This window comes from Amphiprion ocellaris, chromosome 14 (genome assembly GCF_022539595.1).
Source record: "Amphiprion ocellaris isolate individual 3 ecotype Okinawa chromosome 14, ASM2253959v1, whole genome shotgun sequence".
Taxonomy (NCBI): Eukaryota; Metazoa; Chordata; class Actinopteri; family Pomacentridae; genus Amphiprion; species Amphiprion ocellaris.
The window spans coordinates 31,120,496-31,140,355 of record NC_072779.1 but is presented as its reverse complement, the minus strand read 5'-3'; the positions used below and the strand labels follow the sequence as shown (position 1 = coordinate 31,140,355).

General features: G+C 37.0%; 1 protein-coding gene across 3 annotated transcripts in view; it reads left to right on the top strand.

Moving 5' to 3' along the window:
- Positions 1 to 19,860, top strand: part of clip2 (CAP-GLY domain containing linker protein 2) — a 68,510-nt gene that overhangs the window by 36,707 nt on the left and 11,943 nt on the right. Inside the window, exons 6-14 of one of the 3 annotated variants that reach the window (XM_035951331.2) lie at positions 1,577 to 1,774; positions 2,249 to 2,352; positions 2,538 to 2,598; positions 9,113 to 9,163; positions 12,182 to 12,565; positions 14,228 to 14,803; positions 14,886 to 14,943; positions 15,839 to 15,922; positions 17,803 to 17,959. In XM_035951331.2, coding sequence (XP_035807224.2) covers positions 1,577 to 1,774; positions 2,249 to 2,352; positions 2,538 to 2,598; positions 9,113 to 9,163; positions 12,182 to 12,565; positions 14,228 to 14,803; positions 14,886 to 14,943; positions 15,839 to 15,922; positions 17,803 to 17,959 — 1,673 coding nt within the window. Of the gene's footprint in view, positions 1 to 1,576; positions 1,775 to 2,248; positions 2,353 to 2,537; positions 2,599 to 5,935; positions 6,041 to 9,112; positions 9,164 to 12,181; positions 12,566 to 14,227; positions 14,804 to 14,885; positions 14,944 to 15,838; positions 15,923 to 17,802; positions 17,960 to 19,860 lie in introns of all 3 variants that reach the window. The other 2 variants (XM_023277003.3, XM_023277005.3) reach the window with 2 other exon arrangements.

Below are 19,860 nucleotides of genomic sequence, written 5' to 3'. Positions count from 1 at the left end.
GTTTTGGGTATGGCTGCAGGAGGTTTTTTGAGGGCAGGTGCTAATTTTTCGAAATGTCGTAGGGGTCATTATGGATTCATTTTGCTATACACATGTGAAAGTCCCATACAATATCACATTTTCGCCACTTCAGATGTGTTTGCCAATTATTAGGAGTTTTTGAGCATCTTTAGCCCCTCAAAAATGCAATTCATTTGACAGGAGAACAAAGTATAACGATAATTCCTTCATTCCAGTAGGGTGCTCAGGCCCTAAAAAGTTTGAAAATGCTTATTAAATCTATTGCAGAGGATAAAAATCTGTTATAATTCAGTTTGAATGAAGTTTTCTGCCTACAAATCCAAACATGAATCGGTTCCTCGTCGTGAAATGCTCCCTGATCTGCTGAGCAGCTCGTCGTTTGCTGCAGTTCGAGACTCCGATTCACTGACTTTCCAGTTTGCTGTGGAGAAAAACTCCAGCAGCTTGTTTCTACAGACTGTGTCTTTAAGAAAGATATCCTCTTAGGTGGTTGGCAGCAAACTGAAACTAACAAGACATCGGAGGGTATCTCGCATTGATTCTGAGCTGCTGGTTGCGAGCCAGATCCTGGACGGAGAACACTCCCATTTACTTACCTTAATTGTTGGCAGCAGCTTCTGAATCGTCATCACACTGCGCAAAACCTCCTGATTACTGAAGATGCTCGCCAGGCCACAATTCATTCTGTTAAGTGCTGAGAAAGTAGAATCTTGATGGAGAAATTCAGATTTACTCAAGACAGTGAGTTAAACAGTGAAAGCCTCAGTTATATGCTGCATTAAAGGCTGCGAGAGTATTAATAGCATCAGTCTACATAGAAACGACTCTCCTGCTGCAATATTTAAAACTTCTGCCTGCACAAAAGCAAGACTTCATATATAGTGACTTCTGCTTGCCCTATTTCTGACATTATGTTGAGTAAAGTCTGACTTTTCATCTTTTCTTCACTCTCATCATGTATAAAGCAAAAAAATCCACAAAAAACACAACTTTTAAGGCTTTTTTTAAGCGTAGAAGTTTATTCTCTGAACTGAAGTGAACTCGTTACAGGTCTGTCAGGAATCCTTTCAAAGAGCAAACTCTAGTGGTCAAAGGCAACATTACATCTTTTCTCTTTAATATTTTAGATGCTGCTGTTGCAGATGTTTCCTGAGCGATCAAATATTCCCAGAGAGGATGAAAAGAGTGAAAGTTTAAAAGGCTGAGCGATGTATGTGGTTTGAAAACGTGAACTTTATGCAGCCTGAAATGATAGAAAACAGCATAAAAAGTTAATGAGACCACACTTGCTAGGTTTTCTTTGTATATTACGGATATTTCAGAATTGTGCTGCAACATGCTTTGGTTTTAATAAGGAAATAATCTGTGATCACATCAGAACTAAATCTTAATAAAACAAAGTTGAGTCAAGTTAAGATCACAGGAAAGCTGCTCTCCTTTCATGATCTTTAGATAAAATACAGTTTCTATCCAGCTCCATCTGAAGGCAGCCACATTGTGACGTAGAGGTTAACTTGTCATGAATTCAGTCTGATCCCTGTTTCCGCCTTCCAAGCTGACGGAGACGTCATCGCGTTACGCTCGGAAGATCTCGGGCACCACGGCGCTGCAGGAGGCCCTGAAGGAGAAGCAGCAGCACATCGAGCAGCTGCTGGCCGAGAGGGACCTGGAGAGAGCCGAGGTGGCCAAAGCCAACAGCCACATCTGCGAGGTGGAGAAGGAGCTGAGCGTCCTCAAGGCCCAGCATGTGCAGGTACGAGGAGGTGGTGTAAAGATCTGTGACGAAATAACTAACAGTCTTTTTAATGATTCGACACAATGCATCCATCCATCCATTATCTATACACTGCTTTATCTTCATAAGGGTTGCAGGGGGCTGGAGTCTATCCCAGCTGACTTTGGATGAAGGCAATGGACACCCTGGACAGGTCACCAGTCTATTACAGGGCTACATATAGAGACAAACAATCACACTCTTTCACACCTACGGACAATTTAAAATGATCAATTAACCTCAGCATGTTTTTGGACTGTGGGAGGAAGCTGGAGAACCCAGAGAAAACCTACATATGCACAGGGAGAACATGCAAACCACAACCTCCAGAACGTAAAGGATCTGCTGCTAACATCTCGGTTTCTGATTTAACAGGAAACTTTCAGAAGTCTGGTGGTTTTATTGTTGGGGCTGGTTGGTTTACACAAATGAATCTCCTTTTTCTGCCCGCAGTATGTAACAGAGAATGAAAACACCCTCCAGCAAGTCAAAGCAATGTTGGCGAGCACACAGAAAGATAAACTGGAACTGGCCAATCAGCTTGAAGAAGAGAAAAGGTAAAGTTTTATCTGCTCTCTTATGTAACGGTGCTGGAACCTAAATCCAGATGTTCCCTTTATGTTCCTGCTTGAGCATTTTGGTTGTTTTCACATTATCCTCATTTGAAAACAGGATTTTTCTTGAATCGGCCTTCATTATTCTTCACAACCTTCTGTCGACGTTTTACATGATGTGTTTACAGGAAAGTGGAGGACCTCCAGTTCAGAGTAGAAGAAGAATCCATCACCAAAGGAGACCTGGAGGTATTTATCAGCATTATCAATATGTGCATCAGTATGTCATCATACTAATGTTTCAGTAGATAGTTTTTCGTACTGTGTAACCCAGACAGCGTAATGCACATCCTGGAGATCAAAACAAACAAAGAATAAGATGTAAAAATGTCTTTGGAAAGATGGTTTGGGTGCACAAAACTTAATGTGAAACGTTTTGCAGACGACACACTCGTATTCACACATAAATATCGTATTTAACCCTCTGAACCAACAAGCAATTTTGGGGCATTTTATGTTCCTTTGTTGCTAAAATAAAAAAAAACTTGAAGCGACTATTAAGTTTTACACCTCTACTGAAACATCACAACCATGTCTAGAAGCAGACAAAACTCCAAAATGTCTTCTTTGCAGTATGACAAAGTTATGCCATAAGTCATAAAAAACGACAGACCAAACTTGAATTTCTTTGATTATTTGTTTAGATAAAAACCAGCAATTTATATTTCCAACATTTAAAAAAAAAAAAAATGCATATCTTGTACTACTATTACTATTACTACTATTTTACTACTTGCTTTTTTTGTAAACGCAGCCTGCAGTTCAGCCAAATTCAGCTGAAAAGTCCCTTAATTTTTGTCATGTGATTTTTGGTCACAGCTGAGTCACTAATAGCTTCATGGATGTGCTTAGAAATGCAGAATTTTAAATTTTTTACGGAATCTGGTTAGCTTAAATGGTTTATTTTGAGCAATTTTTAAAGAAGACAAGGTGATTTTGATTAAACATCATTGATTAAGTCTCAGTGTAGTTCAAGGACTATCAAAGCATTTAAAATCGACAGATTTCTCCATGTTTTTACAGTTTCTGACACTGATACATGGTATAATTCTGCCAATTTTTTGAAAGATAACATGCCTTTTAAACCCAGTGGCTTGTTTTAGGGTTCAGAGGGTTATTAAATACTTCACTTTTTAGCATATAAAGTCTCAAGGATTTGAACCCCACAAAGGAATTTCTGACTTTATTGGAGCTGTGTACCTAAAGTCTGCAGTCCATTAGATAAGGTACACAATCTGTCCTTGCCCCTATTCGTCCCTCAAGACAGCCTTTATTTGAATGCACCAATAAAACAATAAAGGTAAACACTACAACCTATAATCCAGCATAAAGATCCAGCAGAGCATGGAAGCCATGTTTGCACAGACAAATGGAAAGTAGGCCGTCGCTGCTAATAGACTAAGACATGCTCAAAGTGCAATTAAAATGTTGTCTACTCTGATAGGAAAGGTAAACTCTGAGGGCCACTTTGTCACAGTTCATGCCACTTTAAGGAGAAGTCAGTCATTAATCTCTATTTTCTTGCTGTCAACAAATCCAACGAAAAGTCCAAAACCAACAGTGTGTTAGTTTGTCTCTTAATACTGTCTGACTTTATTCTCTCTGCAGCGCTCAGGTCCAAGTCCATTTGTTTCTACTGAAGATCTAAATCCTTAAAAACGCAGACAGAAAGGCTCAATAATTACCTGAAACAGCTGCACTGTAATTTCATGTAAACGCTACTTAAACAGGAGGAAATTATGCATTAGTTGGGATTATTTTCGGATTAATACATGGTTATTCTGTGCTGTAGGGAGTATTTACAGCAGCAAGACAGTTAAAATAGACTTAAAGGCCAATTTTAATTAATCAGTATCATCCAGTGCAACAATGAGATACAAAAATGGGCTTTTATTACATTTTGGACAATAACAGAACTCTATGGACCAGTTAAATCAGATATATCAGACTTTTTACACTCAGACAACACAATTTGTATTATATATTGGCTAATGTTCTTAATTTATATGCATGTATATATCTTAAACTAATAATGATAAGGGAAAATGTTTTTAAACTTTGCTGCAATATATTTCCCAAACTAGTTAGCAGTTAACCATTGAGACACCGCTCGACTCCGCACCACAGTCTGCTCTGCTACATGTACTACTGAGAGTAAACAATGAAGTCTGAGCTGCAGCATCTTTTTTCTGCTTGGTGTTCTATTAGAAACAAAGAAAAAGTTTTCATATTGGACAACATATACACAGATAATGATATATCTCTTACTGACCAATATCAAACAATATCTGCCAGCCAATATATTGGTGGAGTTCTAGTTTCTACAGTGTTTGTCTTCATTTATTAATGGGATTTGTTTGACAGTAAGAAAAAAAAGTCATCAGCTTCACCAACTACTATTTTCACCTGTGAGAAACTGTGAGTTAGTGTTGGCATCACATCCTCAACATCCTGATTTTGGAACAGCTACCTTCTATGCATGATTGATAAAATGTATGAAACTGTCACCTCAAAAAAATTTAAAGATCTGGAATATCGCCAACCTTATTCTTTAAATTTGATGTACATCAAGGTAAATGTATTCCTTCAAACTTTTAAAGAAAATAGTCCAAATCCAGAATTTATTGCCTTTTTTCTTTGGCCACCTCTTTACCAGGTTACATTACATTTGGCCTGCTAGGTTTTTCAAAATTTTGCCTACAGACGAACAAACACAGATGAAAAAATTCTCCGATCTGAAAGTAGGGACTGTCAGACTTTGCTTTAATTTGTACACTTGCAAACACAGTAGGAACTTCTAAAATCTCCAGATATCCAGTGCTACGTCCGTTTGCAGATTTCGATATATCTTGAAAATAATCACATTCACACTATATAGTAGTGTGATCTATAACCGGTGTAAAGTGTCATCAGAAACATCCACTAAACATCCACATCTTCATAGTTCATGCTGTCAGACATGCTGTCAGACTTTAATCGGTACCTGGACAAACACAGTAGGAACTTCTAAAATCTCCACATATCCTAAACACATCCATTCTCGACATATCTTAGAAATGATCACATTAATCCAATGCTATATTCTGATCGATAATCAGTGTAAAGTCATCAGAACCAGCCAGAAACATCCACTAAACATCCACCTTCTGACTGTGTTTGATATGAGGTGCTTTCAGGTTAGATATCCGTCTTTGCACACGGATGTGGAAAGCAATAATTGGTCCAAAACTTCTGTGCTGATCAGTCGTGTAGCAGTGACCACAAAGTTCTCCTCAACTGCGAAATGCACTTTGTGTGAAAATGCAGTGTAACCTCAGATGTTCTCCTTAAATCTCCCCGTCATGTGATCGGCTCAGTTCTCCCACAGCGCTGCCGTCTACTGAGCTGCCCTTTGATCATCTGTTGTCAGTGGTTTTGATCCCTATCACTCCTCTTTGATCTTTATGGCTCTCTTTCACTTTCAGCCTTTCCCTTTTCTTCCTCTCCCCCCTTCTCCTCTTGTCTTTCTCTTTGTCTCTTTCCGTAGACTCAGACGAAATTGGAACATGCCCACATTCGTCAGCTTGAGCAGAGTCTGCTCCTCGAAAAGTCGAGAGCAGAGGAGCTCCAGAAAGAATTAGAGAAGCGGAGGGTAAAAAAAAAAAACAAAACAACAACACTAAAAATACAAGCAACCCTCTGCCTGTGGCCACTGTCCTGTGTGGTTCTGCACCTGTTTGCTGCTTTGCTGATGATGGCTTAACTCCTGAGCTGCACGGTTCGACGTCACGCCTGTGTGTGGTGTCCGGATTTACATCAAAGCTAGAGACATGCAAAAAAAGAATTATTTCAAACCAACGAGGTTCAATTTGGGTGTGTTTTGTTGGGACACAAACGGGTGTGAAATATACAACTGAGCTTCAACAAATATGCAGAATAACATACATAGTGGCATCAAACCCTCTGAGCTTCAAACCATTTCGGTCACGTTTTTACTCGCTGTGGGCTCATTTTTCACTGCAGTATAAAATCCTGCACCTCTATGGAAACAGAACAACCATGACTAGAAGCAAAGAGAACTCTGAAATGTCTTTTGTGCAGTTTAACAAAGTTCAAATGCCATAAATCAAAAGAAAAAAGAAAAAAAAAGAATTTCTTTCATCATTTCTTTCTCAAAAGTCCCTGAAATCTTCCCAGATGATTCTTAATCACAGTTGAGTTACTAATGGCTTCATGTTTGCACCAAGGAATGCAGAATTTTAACTTTTTGACAGAATCTGTGTTTTGCATCTGGTTTATTTTTGGCGAATTTTTGAGTGAGACAAGTAGAATAATCTGATTTTGAATAAATTTCTTCTGCTCTGTGTGACATAGTTCCAATAATTATTTAATGTCCATACCTGTCTTCTTTCAGTCCCTGAATTTTTGTCACGGGATCACTTTTTTTTTTTTTTGCTATTTTTTTGTTTATTTGTTGTTGTTTTTTAAGATTCTAGTTAGAGCAAACAGTTTATTATTATCATGAAACAATTATTTAATGTCTTCTTTTGGCTCTGTGGAAACACAGCCTGCAGTTCAGCCGAACAGTCACAGAATTTGTCACGTAACCACATTATTTAGTTTGTTTTTGTTTATTTGTTGTTGTTTTTTAAGGTTCTGGTTAGAGCAAACAGTTTATTATTATCATAAAGTAATGATTTTATGTCTCCTTTCTGCTCTGTGTATACACAGCTTGCAGTTCAGGCAAAAAGTCCTTGAATTTTTGTCACGTGAACATATTTTTCTTTAGTTTTTCCAAGACTTTTGCAGGTTTGTTTTTGGCAAACCTTTAATTAAAACATGTATATAAGTGATTTGGATGAAAATCCAGAATTTAGATTAGGTCATGTTTCTCATTGGAATCAGTGCTACAGATGAGTAGTTCAAGGACGGTCGGAAAGTTGAAAATCTGATGATTCTTTGTTTTTATAGTTTCTGACTCAGATTAATTGTGGGTTTTATTGTATTTTAGCATTTAAAAACAAAAAACAGGTTTTGAGGTTCAGAGGGTTAACCTGCGTGACCATTTCTTTCGCAATAACAAGAAAATATAATGACACATTGCAATGAATTTCACATAGAAAGCTTGCATCAAAAATCATTGTGCTTCTGTTCTCTGGGTACGTCATGTGAATATATTTGTATTTGAAAAACTACATTTTGGTCTAAGAACTTTGTCTGTAGCTACTTAACTAGTATTCAGACTAGAAATGATTAAATCCTGCAGTTTAAAGCATAAGACTGGTGGTTTTCTGTCAACAAATCCTGCAAAAAGACCAAAACCAACTAATTTTTAAAAAACTTCCCTGCATAAAGCACTCAGCCTCCGGCTCTTTGGATTCTATTGAATGCATGAATCTTTAAAAACAGCTCATGAACATTATTATAGCTATAATTTATAGCAACTCTAATGGGAGTAAACAGTGGATTTGTTGAGGACTAATCGTTTTAGCTCATTTAATGCATTTAGTTTATGAGTGTTTAAGGCAACAGAACTGTGTATGTATGCAATTAGGAAATATTATTGGTATTATTATTATTTTAGGGGTCTTTTTAATGGATTTGTTGACAATAATTAAAATGGGGCGTCTCACCAAGCTTATTCTTTATGCCAATGCCAATGGACTTTGTCAAAGTTTTAGAGAAAGTAGTCCGAACCCAGAATTTACTGGCTTCTTTCTTTGGCCAACTCTTTTGAAAGTTACATTAAATTTGGCCTGCTGGGTTTTCCATAATTTTGCCTACAGATGAACAAACACAGCTGAAAAAATCCTCCAATTTGAAAATAGGGACTGTCAGACTGTGTTTTAATCTGTACACTCGCAAACACAATAGGAACTTCTAAAATCTCCAGATATCCTGTGCTGTATCTGTTCACAGATCTCGATATATCTTGTACGCCAAAGCCAATGCACTGTCAAATGTCAAAGTGTTAGAGAAAGTAGTTCAATTCCAGAATTTACTGGCGACTTTCTTTACCAAGTGTTATGAAATTTGAAGTTAGTTTTGGTGTAGTTTTACTTCCAGACAATCAAACACAGCTGAAAAAATCCTCCAACTTGGTGCGTCTCACCTCAATTCCCCAACTTGCGATTATTTAGATCAAAATCTTAGTTTTTCTTTGCATTCAGGTAGAAACAGAAATCAAAAAATCGCTTTAACACTTGACTTTATCTGCTCCTTCCTCCTCCATTCCCTCAGACTCATCTGCTTCAGCTTTTATTTGTCTTCTGTTGCATCAGTTTTCTCCTAAACGGTGATTTCCCTTCCTATTTAAAGCCCGCCTTCCGGATCTGTTTCCTGCTGCACTTTAAGATGCCAGGACCTGTCATCTGAAATAACACCGTTGCACTTTAGCTCCAGAGGATGAATCTCCCCGAGCTCCACGCTCACTTTTCGGCAGTTACGCCATCAGTTAACGCATGAGAAGTTGCTGAATTGTTGATGGGATTCATCAGCGATTCTTAGATAAATGTTTCAGGACAAATCGTGGTGGTTTTCAGTGCAGCGCGGCGGAGGACGTCCTTTTCTGCGCTCCACAGAAAAGCCTCCTCAGTAATAATAGACCGCCGTATCACAGATCGAACCGTGCGAGATTGTGCCTTCAATTTTCAGGCATCAAAGATAACAAAACACTTTGAAACACTGGCTTCCTCGATGCAGTAAGGTCTCCCTCTGCCAACAGGGAAGATGCATTCACAAGGCAGCATCCTTGAGGTTGGGTAAGAGAACCAAGGTGAAAAGAAAAAGAATGATTTGATCTTGTTTTTGGCTTTGATCCGCCGCTGAGCTATCTCAATTTCTGACTTCAAATTGACTTCAGATGCTGTCAAGGACATTAACCTCGCCTCGACTCCTTTCGCTGCTCTACTCCTGTGTGTTGTGATGTGAATTCTACTCAGGCAGCGTCTCTGATACGAATCAACCAGTAGCTCTGAGGTCTGCTGGAGAGTTTTCCCAGATGGTTGAAATTAACATCTGTGCAGCAGGTCTTCCTTCTTAATCTCGTTTTTCCTCTGATTGGGTCATGGTGTGTTTGTGTGTTTGTACACCGTCACTGTGTGGAGGTTTGTCGTCGGCTTCCTTATATTTGTTTGGCTGCTTCTAGATGGTCAGAGAATGGCTGCGCTCTCCTCTCATCTTCCACTTCTTTGCACAAACAGTGAGCTGCACAAATATTTGGACAGCGACACATTGATCCTTTGGCTCCTTAGTTTCTTTATTCTGGATGGAAAATGATGCAATGACTTTAGCGTTTAACACTCTGAACCCTGAGCAGCTTATGTCACATTTTTACTCACAGTGGGCTCATTTTTTACTGCAGTATAAACTCCTGCACCTTATGGAAACAGAACTGGTATGACTAGAAGTAGAGGGAACTCAAAAATGTCTTTAGTGCAATAGGACACAGCTATAATGCTATAAGTCTTAAAAAAACAAAAACACAAACATTAAATTTCTTTGATTAATTGTTTGATACAAATTGCAAAACCTGGAATCAACATGTATAACATTTTTCCGGGTTTCCAGAGGTGTTACCAATACTTGGAACAAAAATAGGTCCTCTATATACTATAAACATTTCACTACTTCTATTTTAAATTAAATATCCTATCTGCTCTGTGTATACACAGCCTGCAGTTCAATATAAAAGTCGTTGAATTTTTGCCACATCTAATCAATAATCATTTTTTGGTTGCACAGAGAAGCACAGAATTATTTGTTTTTTACGGACTCTGATTGCTGCAAACGGTTTCTTTTTGGCAACTTTTTAACCTTTTTAAGTACAATAAAGCAAATGGACAATATCACGACTTTAAGCTCATATTTGGTTAATTTTTCTAACCAGTCAGCACATAAATAGTTCAAGGACTGTCAGAGAGTTAAAATCCAATGATCCTTTCTGTTTTTGCAGTTTTTACCACAATAAATGCTCTAATTTTGCCTTTTTAAAAAAAGACAATACACCTTTCAAACCAGCCGGCGGATTTTTCAGGTTTACGAGGTGAAGTGCAGCCGTTCAAATTAAATATGAAGCATCGTGGTTTGTTTGGGGTTCGATCCTCTGTGAAATGCAAACCACTGGTGGCACTCCTCAAAAATAATGAGCAACTGCAGTTATGGTCTGCGAGAAAACAGCATGGTGGAATCCATCAGCATCACCTGGGAACAAAAAGTAATTTAGCAGCTGTTTTAATATTTTCATAGCAGACAAAACCAGATAGAAATATCACCTGACTTTGCAGCTCCATTTTCGTCTTCTTTTGGTTTTGTAGCCTGCAAATCTAAGAGACTGTATATAAAAGATGGATGTAGCCACCATGATGTCACCAGCTGGTTTGTAGTTTTGGTTTGTGCTGTCAGTCTTTTGAAAGCAAATGTGACGAGTGAGGAATGGATCTGACTAGAACTCGAAGAAGCTAAAACATGCCCTGGTTTATTTTCTAATTAACTTCAAATAAGACCATAATTTACAAAATAAACATCATTTTGTATTGAAAGAGACGTGAAACTATCAGATGAGACCATAAACTCATTAGAAAAATGTTTACTGAGGTAACAAATCAAATCAGGATTTTGCTTATTTTTCTATTTACTTCTTTTTACAACCCGAGGAGTCGCCCCCTGCTGGCTGTTAGAATGAACAGAGACTTTTTAGTGACTTCTGGAGGCTACATCCATATTTTATACACATTCAGTGGTCCTAATTAACTTTATTTTCAACAGAAGCTGGCAAAACTAGTAACTGTCTGGTGAATATGTGGAGATTTCAGCAGCTAAAGAGCCAAATATCTCCTCTAGGAGTTGGTTGGAGACCAAACAGAATCAAAACAGAGTTCAATATTGGGCTAACATTCATTATTAAACAACTCTTCTGCTGCTCCCACGTAGCCAAAAAAATATATATTAAAGCAAACTTTTCAAAAAATATCTTCACTGGTTTGATATTTACTATTTTACAGATTTTAATAAATCTGGATGTTGCTTCAGTTCCATTTATGTTGCAGGGGTGAAAAGTTTCAGCTGCCAGAGACTGTTGTATTTCACAAAATGTGTTTTATCCCATTTATTCTCAGTTTATCTCAGACTTCTGGAGTCAGCTACAGTATTACTTGAGTGTAGTTCTACAAAGCTGCAAAGTCATACACTAAAATGAAAAATCTGGACTTAAAACTCGATTACAGGAGATTAAATGTTTATTCTTTAGGGGAAAATGCTCAAATCCTGCAAAAAAAGACAAAAAAAATCATGAACTTTGTAACTGAAATGGGATTAACACTGTTGAAAAGTTGAGCATACATCAAATTTTTTAGTTTTTACAGTTTCTTTTTCTGATTAATTGTCTCATTTTGATGAATCTTTACACATTACATGAGGGTTCAGAGGGTTACAATGCACACAACCAAAAATACAAGACATTTATGTGTTAAGAATAATGAGAGAAGCACTCTGAAAATCATTGTATCATCTTTAAAGTCAGACATATAGCAGGGAACCAAACAATCTGTTGCTGTCCACATAGTTTCTGTATTTATTTATACTTTATATTCACTGGAATGCACTCGACTGTCTCTAGTGTTTGCCTTCCTTCTTCCTGGTTTCTGCTCTTAGTGTCACCTTGTCTTTGGAATGAAGTCGTTCTGCTGCAGGGTTTTCCGCCTGTCGCAGTAATAAAGTCATTCCTCTGAAAGGCTGACGTCTTTCTGTCAGAAAACCCTTCAGATGCGGTGACGGATGTCGTTTCCTTCCTCAGCAAACCACGGTGGAGGAGCAGAGTCGCATCGTGCAGCTGGAGGAGGAGCTCGGCCTCCGGAGGGCCGAGATCGAGGAGCTCCAGGTTCAGCTCAGAGGGGCCGACGGCGGCTCGCAGAAGGCCGCCGACGGCGAGGCGACTCCGGGGAGCGACGCCCAGCCGGAGACCCTCCTCCTCCGGGAGCAGCTGCTGTCGGCGGGTCGGGAACACGTCAAGGAGAGCAGCGAGCTGAAGGAGAAGTACGAGGCCGAGCTAGCAGCAGCCCAGCAGGAGATCCACTCCCTGAAGGCCGTCGTGGAGAAGCAGAACCTGGAGATCAGCGAGGCGAAGCAGAAAGTCCAGCAGGCCAACAAGGAGAACGTGGAGATCATGGACACCTGGAAGGTATTCTGGAGCTGTTTTCTACTGACAGAAGCTTCACTCATAGCAGACTGGAAAACCAACAACATCACAGAGAACAGTCCATCTCAGATCAGCACAGTTTTAGAGCAGTTTCTGCTCAAACAGATCTGGATTTACCTGAAATTTTTGCAGCATAAAATCAAGACATTTCGAAAGATATTTGTGAAATTTTAACTTGACATATTAAACTTGGTAAGTTGGAGGGAAATGAAGTTGTTATGGCAGCATGAATATTCAATAAAGGGGATAATAACACAACACAGAATATTGGGGTATAAAGTGAAGATTAAAAAATGAAATAAAATTAAGTGAAATAAGATAGAAAAAATATCTAAAATATAATATGGAAAAAAATCAACAGAATATACAAGAGTGAGTATTTTTTAAATGTATTTTATTTTTTAAGAGCAAACAGAGATATGCAAATGTGCGTGTTATTATATCATATTATATTGTATTATATTATTTTGTATTATATATTCACTTCAGCTGTTTTGTCTTACATTTAAATTTGAGGCTGTTTGAACAACAATATTTAATGAACTTTTAAAGACAAAACCCTGAAATTTTCACTGTTCTTTCTCATCATGTCACTGATTCAGAATCTGCAATATTGGAAAAGTAGATCAAATATTCTGTGATTATGGGTGAGTTAAAATATTCTAGTGTATGTAGACAAGGCAAGTTTATTTATATAGCACAATTCATGCACAAGGCAATTCAAAGTGCTTTACAATGGCAAAGAAATTAATTACAATACAAAGAAAACACAATTTAAGCAATAAAATCAACATGAAAATGTAGAAATGTAGAAAAATAAATATTGCACCGGGTTTTTAAAGTGCAAAATACTAATTCTGAATCACACGTGGCTGCATGTCACAATAATACAAAACAATGCATGAGTAATGTTTTTAGTATGAAATACTGGATCACAAAAATCAAAAGAAAACTATTTTATTTGAACTTTAAATGATTGAGAAGTTTTCACAAGTTGTACCACAAAAACTCTTCTAGATACTTTAATCCAAGTAAAACAGAGCTATGAACTTTCACAATGGTTCTAATATAATATAATATAATATAATATAATATAATATAATATAATATAATATAATATAATATAATATAATATAATATAATATAATATAATATAATATTGCATCATAATATAGTATAATATTATACAATGCAATACAGTATATTGTCTTTTTCATTTTTAGAGCCCACGCTGTAAGCATAAACCTTGGTTGAGGAAACTTGTCGTGTAGTTTTGTGTAATTTCTTTGTGCATCATCACTACATTAAGCTATGAGGACGACATTAGCATAATATAAACATGATTGTGTTGAGAAATAACTGTAAATTTCAGATTTGTATCTTTCATAGTTCCTGAGATATTGATGTTCAAACAGCCTCAAATTTCAAAGGATGAAAAATGTGTTGAAAGTGAGTCAGTGGGAAGTTTAAAATAACTAAAAATAAATAAAAATCATGGAACGTATTTGATATATGGAGCAAAAATTTCACAGACAACATTTTAAATATCCAAAGTTTATGATAAGAAAGTTTGAAGCAAACCAAAGATGGAATAATTTCATGGGAACGGACTAACTGAGTAATTCTTCTCACTGTCCTCCTCAGGCTAAGTTTGACACTTTAGTGAGCGACCACCAGCGATCCCTGGAGGAGCTGAAGGCGTCGCTGAGCGGCGACAGCGCTGCTCCAGAGGGCCAAGAGCCGGACGCCCAGGAGCTGAGGGCCGCTCTGGAGGGCCTGAAGATGGAGCACCAGCTGGAGGTGGAGAACCTCAAAGCCAAACACAAGATCGAAGCCGCCGTCCTGACCAAGGAGCGCGAGGACCTCGGCGCTCGTCTGCAGGAGGCCAAAGAGCAGCTGGCCGAGGGGAGCCACGCGTGGAGGGCCGAGGCCGAGGCCCGGAGCGGGAAGCAGGCGCTGGACGAGGCGGCCGACAAGCTGCAGAAGGCCGAGCAGAGGCTGGCGGAGGTGGAGAAGCTTCGGGAGGAGCAGGACAAGAGCACGGAGGAGCTGAGGGGGAGGCTGGAGCTGTCGGAGAAGAAGATGAGCGACTACGAGGCGCTGCAGAAAGCTCAGGCCGAGAGCCAGGAGGAGATCCAGAAGCTGGAGGAGAAGCTGAGGGTGACGGCCAACCAGCTGCAGGCCATCCAGGCCGACCGCTACACGTCCCACGATGCAAACGTGAGAAGCTGCAAACCCAGAACCTGCAGGAGTTTAATCTACACGCTGTTTAACCGACTCAGCTGTTTGTCCTTTATTTCAGGTGATAGAAGATAATGAACTCTCAGATGAGAAGATGAAGCTGAAACAGAATATTGAAGGTAAGGCTGCACATTTATTTTAACATTTTCATAAAAGCAAATCAGTTGCTCTGTTTTTTATTGTATAATTACATATTCTGCTCCCAAATTTAAGCACTGATTGGTTTATTAGTGTATAAATCATAAAATCCATTAACTACATGCATTTTTTTGCCATTTAAATCAATTTTGTTGATGAATTGTTTAACATTTTGGGAAATATGCTTACTCACTTTATGGTGGAGAGTTAGATGAGAAAATCAATTTATCCTTTAAATGTAAGGCTGCAGTATAACTCTTTAAATGTCTGCTCTCACTGCTGATTTATTTTAGTTCTTATAATTTTTTGGCTTCCCTTAGAGCAGGAAATGCAACTTACTTGCTCTCTGGTGATATTATATCTCTATTAAATATACAGTTAAATATATACTCTGTTAAATATTAATGTAAAGAAGTTTGCATGCATATTTTGTTGTGTTTTACCCTGTTGGAATGTGCCAAGGTAGCTAGCTCTTTCCCCTTCAATCCAGTCTTTATGCTAAGCTAAGCTAAGCTAACCAGATACCTTCTGCTGCTAGCTGCTTATCTAGCAGATAAATAACAGCAATAACAGATTTAAGACTTAGCATTGCGGTTGATTGGTGTAAGCCTATAGTCAGCAACCAGTTAGCTTAGCTTAGCATCGAAAACTTGCTAGTAGCTAACAAGTTTTAGAGAAGTTTTTCTAACTGACAGGCTGCAAAAAGAGACAGAATTTAGCTTTTAACATCAGGTTTATGGTTCAAATCTTTGCTCCTTTGACCATAAAGATTATGTCTTTAATAAGATTTTAAGATATTCTGAAAAGACGATGACACATAACTTTCTCCAAACAAGATCTCTGATGACCTTTGTTGTGTTTTTTTTTTCCCCACAGAAACAATGGAGAAGCTGTTGAAAAGGGAAAAAGAGGTTTCTACGCTCACGTCCCAGGTTGAAGCCCTCAAATCGCAGATCGGAGGTAAATGTCACTCGTGTGTCCAAAAGCTATCAGTGACCTTTTCTAAGTTTTTTATTTTAATGACAAGAGGTTTCTAAATATTGTATTTTTAAAAAAACAATAATTCCTGATAATAATAAAAGAACAGGCCTGGTATTGGAAGCATTTGCTGCCGGTTTGGGTTTAAAATTGGACAGAAGTGACGTATTCCATGATATTTAAAGTCGCTCTGTTTCATATTTAAATAATGACCTTCATTAACATCATTCTATCATTGTACCTCTCTTTATGTGACTAATTTTCCACCAGTCATGCTGAGTTCATGGCGTTCGTCTTTGCCGAAACGTTCTTTGATCACCGCCGAGAAAATCTGCCTGTTCTTTGAAAAGTTCCATCGCATCAAAAGGAAAAAAAATAACATGTTTGGTGTAGTTCGGCTAATCAAACTGACACACTTTGAAGAATGGAGTGTAAATAATTTAAAAAGGAGAAAAGAACAATACTCAAAGTGAAGAGCAGTTGCATGGCTTTTATTTTATGGGACTGTTTTCGGTGCATAAACAGAAAATCTGACAGTTCTTCTGCCTTTTTGGTCTTTTTGTGGGAGTTTCATTTGCTTTTGACCAAACACTGCTACAAATAATTAATCCACGGAGAGCAGAGAGTAGAAATGGGGATTTAAAAGTCTTAAAAAGGCTGCTGTCATTATTTTTTCTCTTAGCAATGCTCTTATAAGGGGCAAAAAAAGGACTTATTATGCTCTTACAGGCTGTTTTAGTTATGAAAAAGGAGCCAGAGATCACAGATTTAGCATGAAATTCATTAGTTTAGTTGTTTAAGATCCTGCAATATCAGTTTCACAAGTATAAATAAGTTCAGATTAAAGGATTTCAGTAATTAAGACATGAGTTATTGTTATTTTGTAGTTGGTATTAATCGCTAGATGTGTCCATAGCAAAAGAAATCTGATTTCATTGTGTTTTTCCTTCACATTTAATTAACAAACAAAATAATAAACTACATGAATATAATCAAAAATCCTTCATATTTCATATTCTTACAACAAATTGCTACAACTGTTTATACACTAGTTATTGATGCTAAATATGAGGAATTTTAATAGTTAACATGTTTTATTACCCGCTGAACCCCAAGACAAGTTATCAGTTTTTAAAAAAAGCCAAAATTACACTATTTATCAGAGCTAGAAAGTGTAAAAAGAGCTAGACTTGTAAGGCTTTAAACCTTTGAACTAATAATGTTAATAACTTCATCAATTCTAACTTTACAATCAGGATATTTCTTTAAAATTATTTATTTATGTAAAAAAATCTGCAAAAATCCACCGTTTGCTCTAACCACATTCTATAAAAAACTAAAAATTCTGCTCTCCTCATTGCAGCCATGACGCCATTAGTGATTTACCTGAAACTAACTGTCACATGGGAAAAATTCAGAATTCATGTGGCTAAACTAGGTTGAACTGCAGGCAGTGTTTGGGGGACGATCATGAAAGCAAACTGAAAATGTAAATAGTAGAATATCTATCAAATGTAAATGTATCACCATTTTTTTTTATAAATGCCTGTGGGCATTTAAAATAGAAAAACAATGTAGATTTCGGTTTCATTTTTTCAGTTTTTGTAAATCAAATAATCAAGTAAACCCAAATTTCGTTTTTTATTTTTATGATTTATGGCATTATACCGGCCTCATGCTGCACAAAAGATCTTTTTAGATTCTGTATACTTCTAGATATGTTTGTTCTGTTTCCATAGTGGTGCAGGACTTCATATTTTAGTCAACAAATGAGCCCACAGTGAATAAAAATGTGAAAAAAACACCCAGAAACTGCTATTGTTCTCAATTCCTTTTTCATTTTTTTTCATTTTTTCCTCCAGCTCTGGAAGGCAAAGTTCGCTCAGGGGAGAAGAAAGTGGAATCTCTGGCCAGGGAGAAGATGCGAGTGGAGGCCGAGCTGGAGTCCATGACCAAGAAGTCCCATGATGCATCTGGGCAGCTGGTCAGCATCAGCCAGGAGCTGCTGAAGAAAGAGAGGTAATCCGGCTCTATCGCTTTCCCATCCGGCCTCAGCACTTTGTGGATGGTCCGAGTGAAAAATGACATCCGTGTAGGTGGAGACGTGAAGCGTCTCATTAGCAGCCTGATAATGGTCCAGAGACACGCTATTGATTTTATCGTATGTATTGTAGGCGAAGAGTGAACTCGGTGCTTTTCTCTTAGAATTTATCACCTTCATGTCTGAGCAAGGCTCAGTGGGATTTTACCGTCCAGAAACTGTGGAAATGAGGATTCAGCATGTTCCAAGTCATGACTTAGTTCTCTTTCATTTAAAACTTTACTGTCCCACAGAGGAAATATGTTCTGTACACAGTAAAAACACAATCAAATGTAATTTAAGAGTAATGCAAACTGTGGCTCTGGCAGTAAGTTCCTGCAATATTACACTAAAATGTAATTATGCGATAAATTAAAATATAAATTAACACACTTGTAGATAAAGTCAAGAAACTCCTATTTTAAAAATGGTCTTGTTAGAAAATGCCTTCAAGTTTAGTACATAATTGTGGAACATTAATCCTTTTAACCTAAAGAAATTCATGGCTGTTTTTCTCACATTTTCACTCACTGTGTTCTCATTTTTCACTGCATTATAAAGTCCTCTATGGAAACAGAGCAACCATGACTCGAAGGAGAGAGAACTTATGTGCAGCATAAAAAAATGCAATTCCATAAATCAGAAAAAAGAAAGCAAAGTTACATATATTTAAAAAAAAATTTTTTTTAAAGATGCTTTGTGTAAACACTGCCTGCAGTTCATCTGAAAAATTCCCTGAATTTTTCTGACATGACTGTTGGTCACAGCTGAGTCACTAATGGCTTCACGGTTACACCAAGAAATGCAGAATTTTTAGTTTTTTTACATAATGTGGTTCGAGCAAATGGTCTATATTTGACAGTTTTTTAAAATGAGGCATGTAGAATGAAATGATTTTGATTAAATATCTATTTTTTACACCTAACCAAATGGCTCGTCATGGATAAGCAGCCAAAAGACTTAAGATAATAGTAATAACAGTAATAATAATAATTGCATTATATTTAAATAATATTACAACTGAATATAATATTACTAATAACTATTATTATAGTTGTAATTAATAATAATATAATAACAATTATTACTATATTATATACTATGTAATAATAATAATAATAATAATAATAATAGTACTTACTGTTGTTATGTCATATGTATTTGTAATATTATTACTGTTAAGATTATGGTACATTACTATCACTATTTTTATGTTTTATCACTATTTTGACAAAATACTACTACTGCTAATAATAATAATAATTATTATTATTGTTATTATTATTATTATTATTATTATTATTATTATTATTATTATTATTATTATTATTATTATTATTATTATTATTATTATTATTATTATTATTGTCATTATTATTATTATTATTATTATTATTATTATTATTATTATTATTATTATTATTGTTTTGACAGTCTTTTGGCTGTTTTTCTATGACGAGCCATTTGATTAGGCTTAAAAACTAGATATTTAATCAAAATCACTTCATCCTAAGTGCCTAAAATGCGATGATTGTTTTTGTTTTACAGGTTCAGGCTCTGATAATTGGACTAATTTCTTTGATTTTCTACAGACAGTATGCCTTTCAAACACCTTAGTGGGTTTTGAGGGTTAACATCTCTAATATTTCTAACACTGTGGACACATTTTGCCATAAATTAAAGCAGCATTTATTGTATTTTGTAACCAAAAAGACACTAAAACCCCGAATCTACAGCCTGACTCTGAAGAGAACTGCAGAATTAGATGTGTTTGTCACTCAGAGCGACTCTGTTTACGTTTCACGCAGCCATTTGACCCGTTATTAATACAAACACAGTG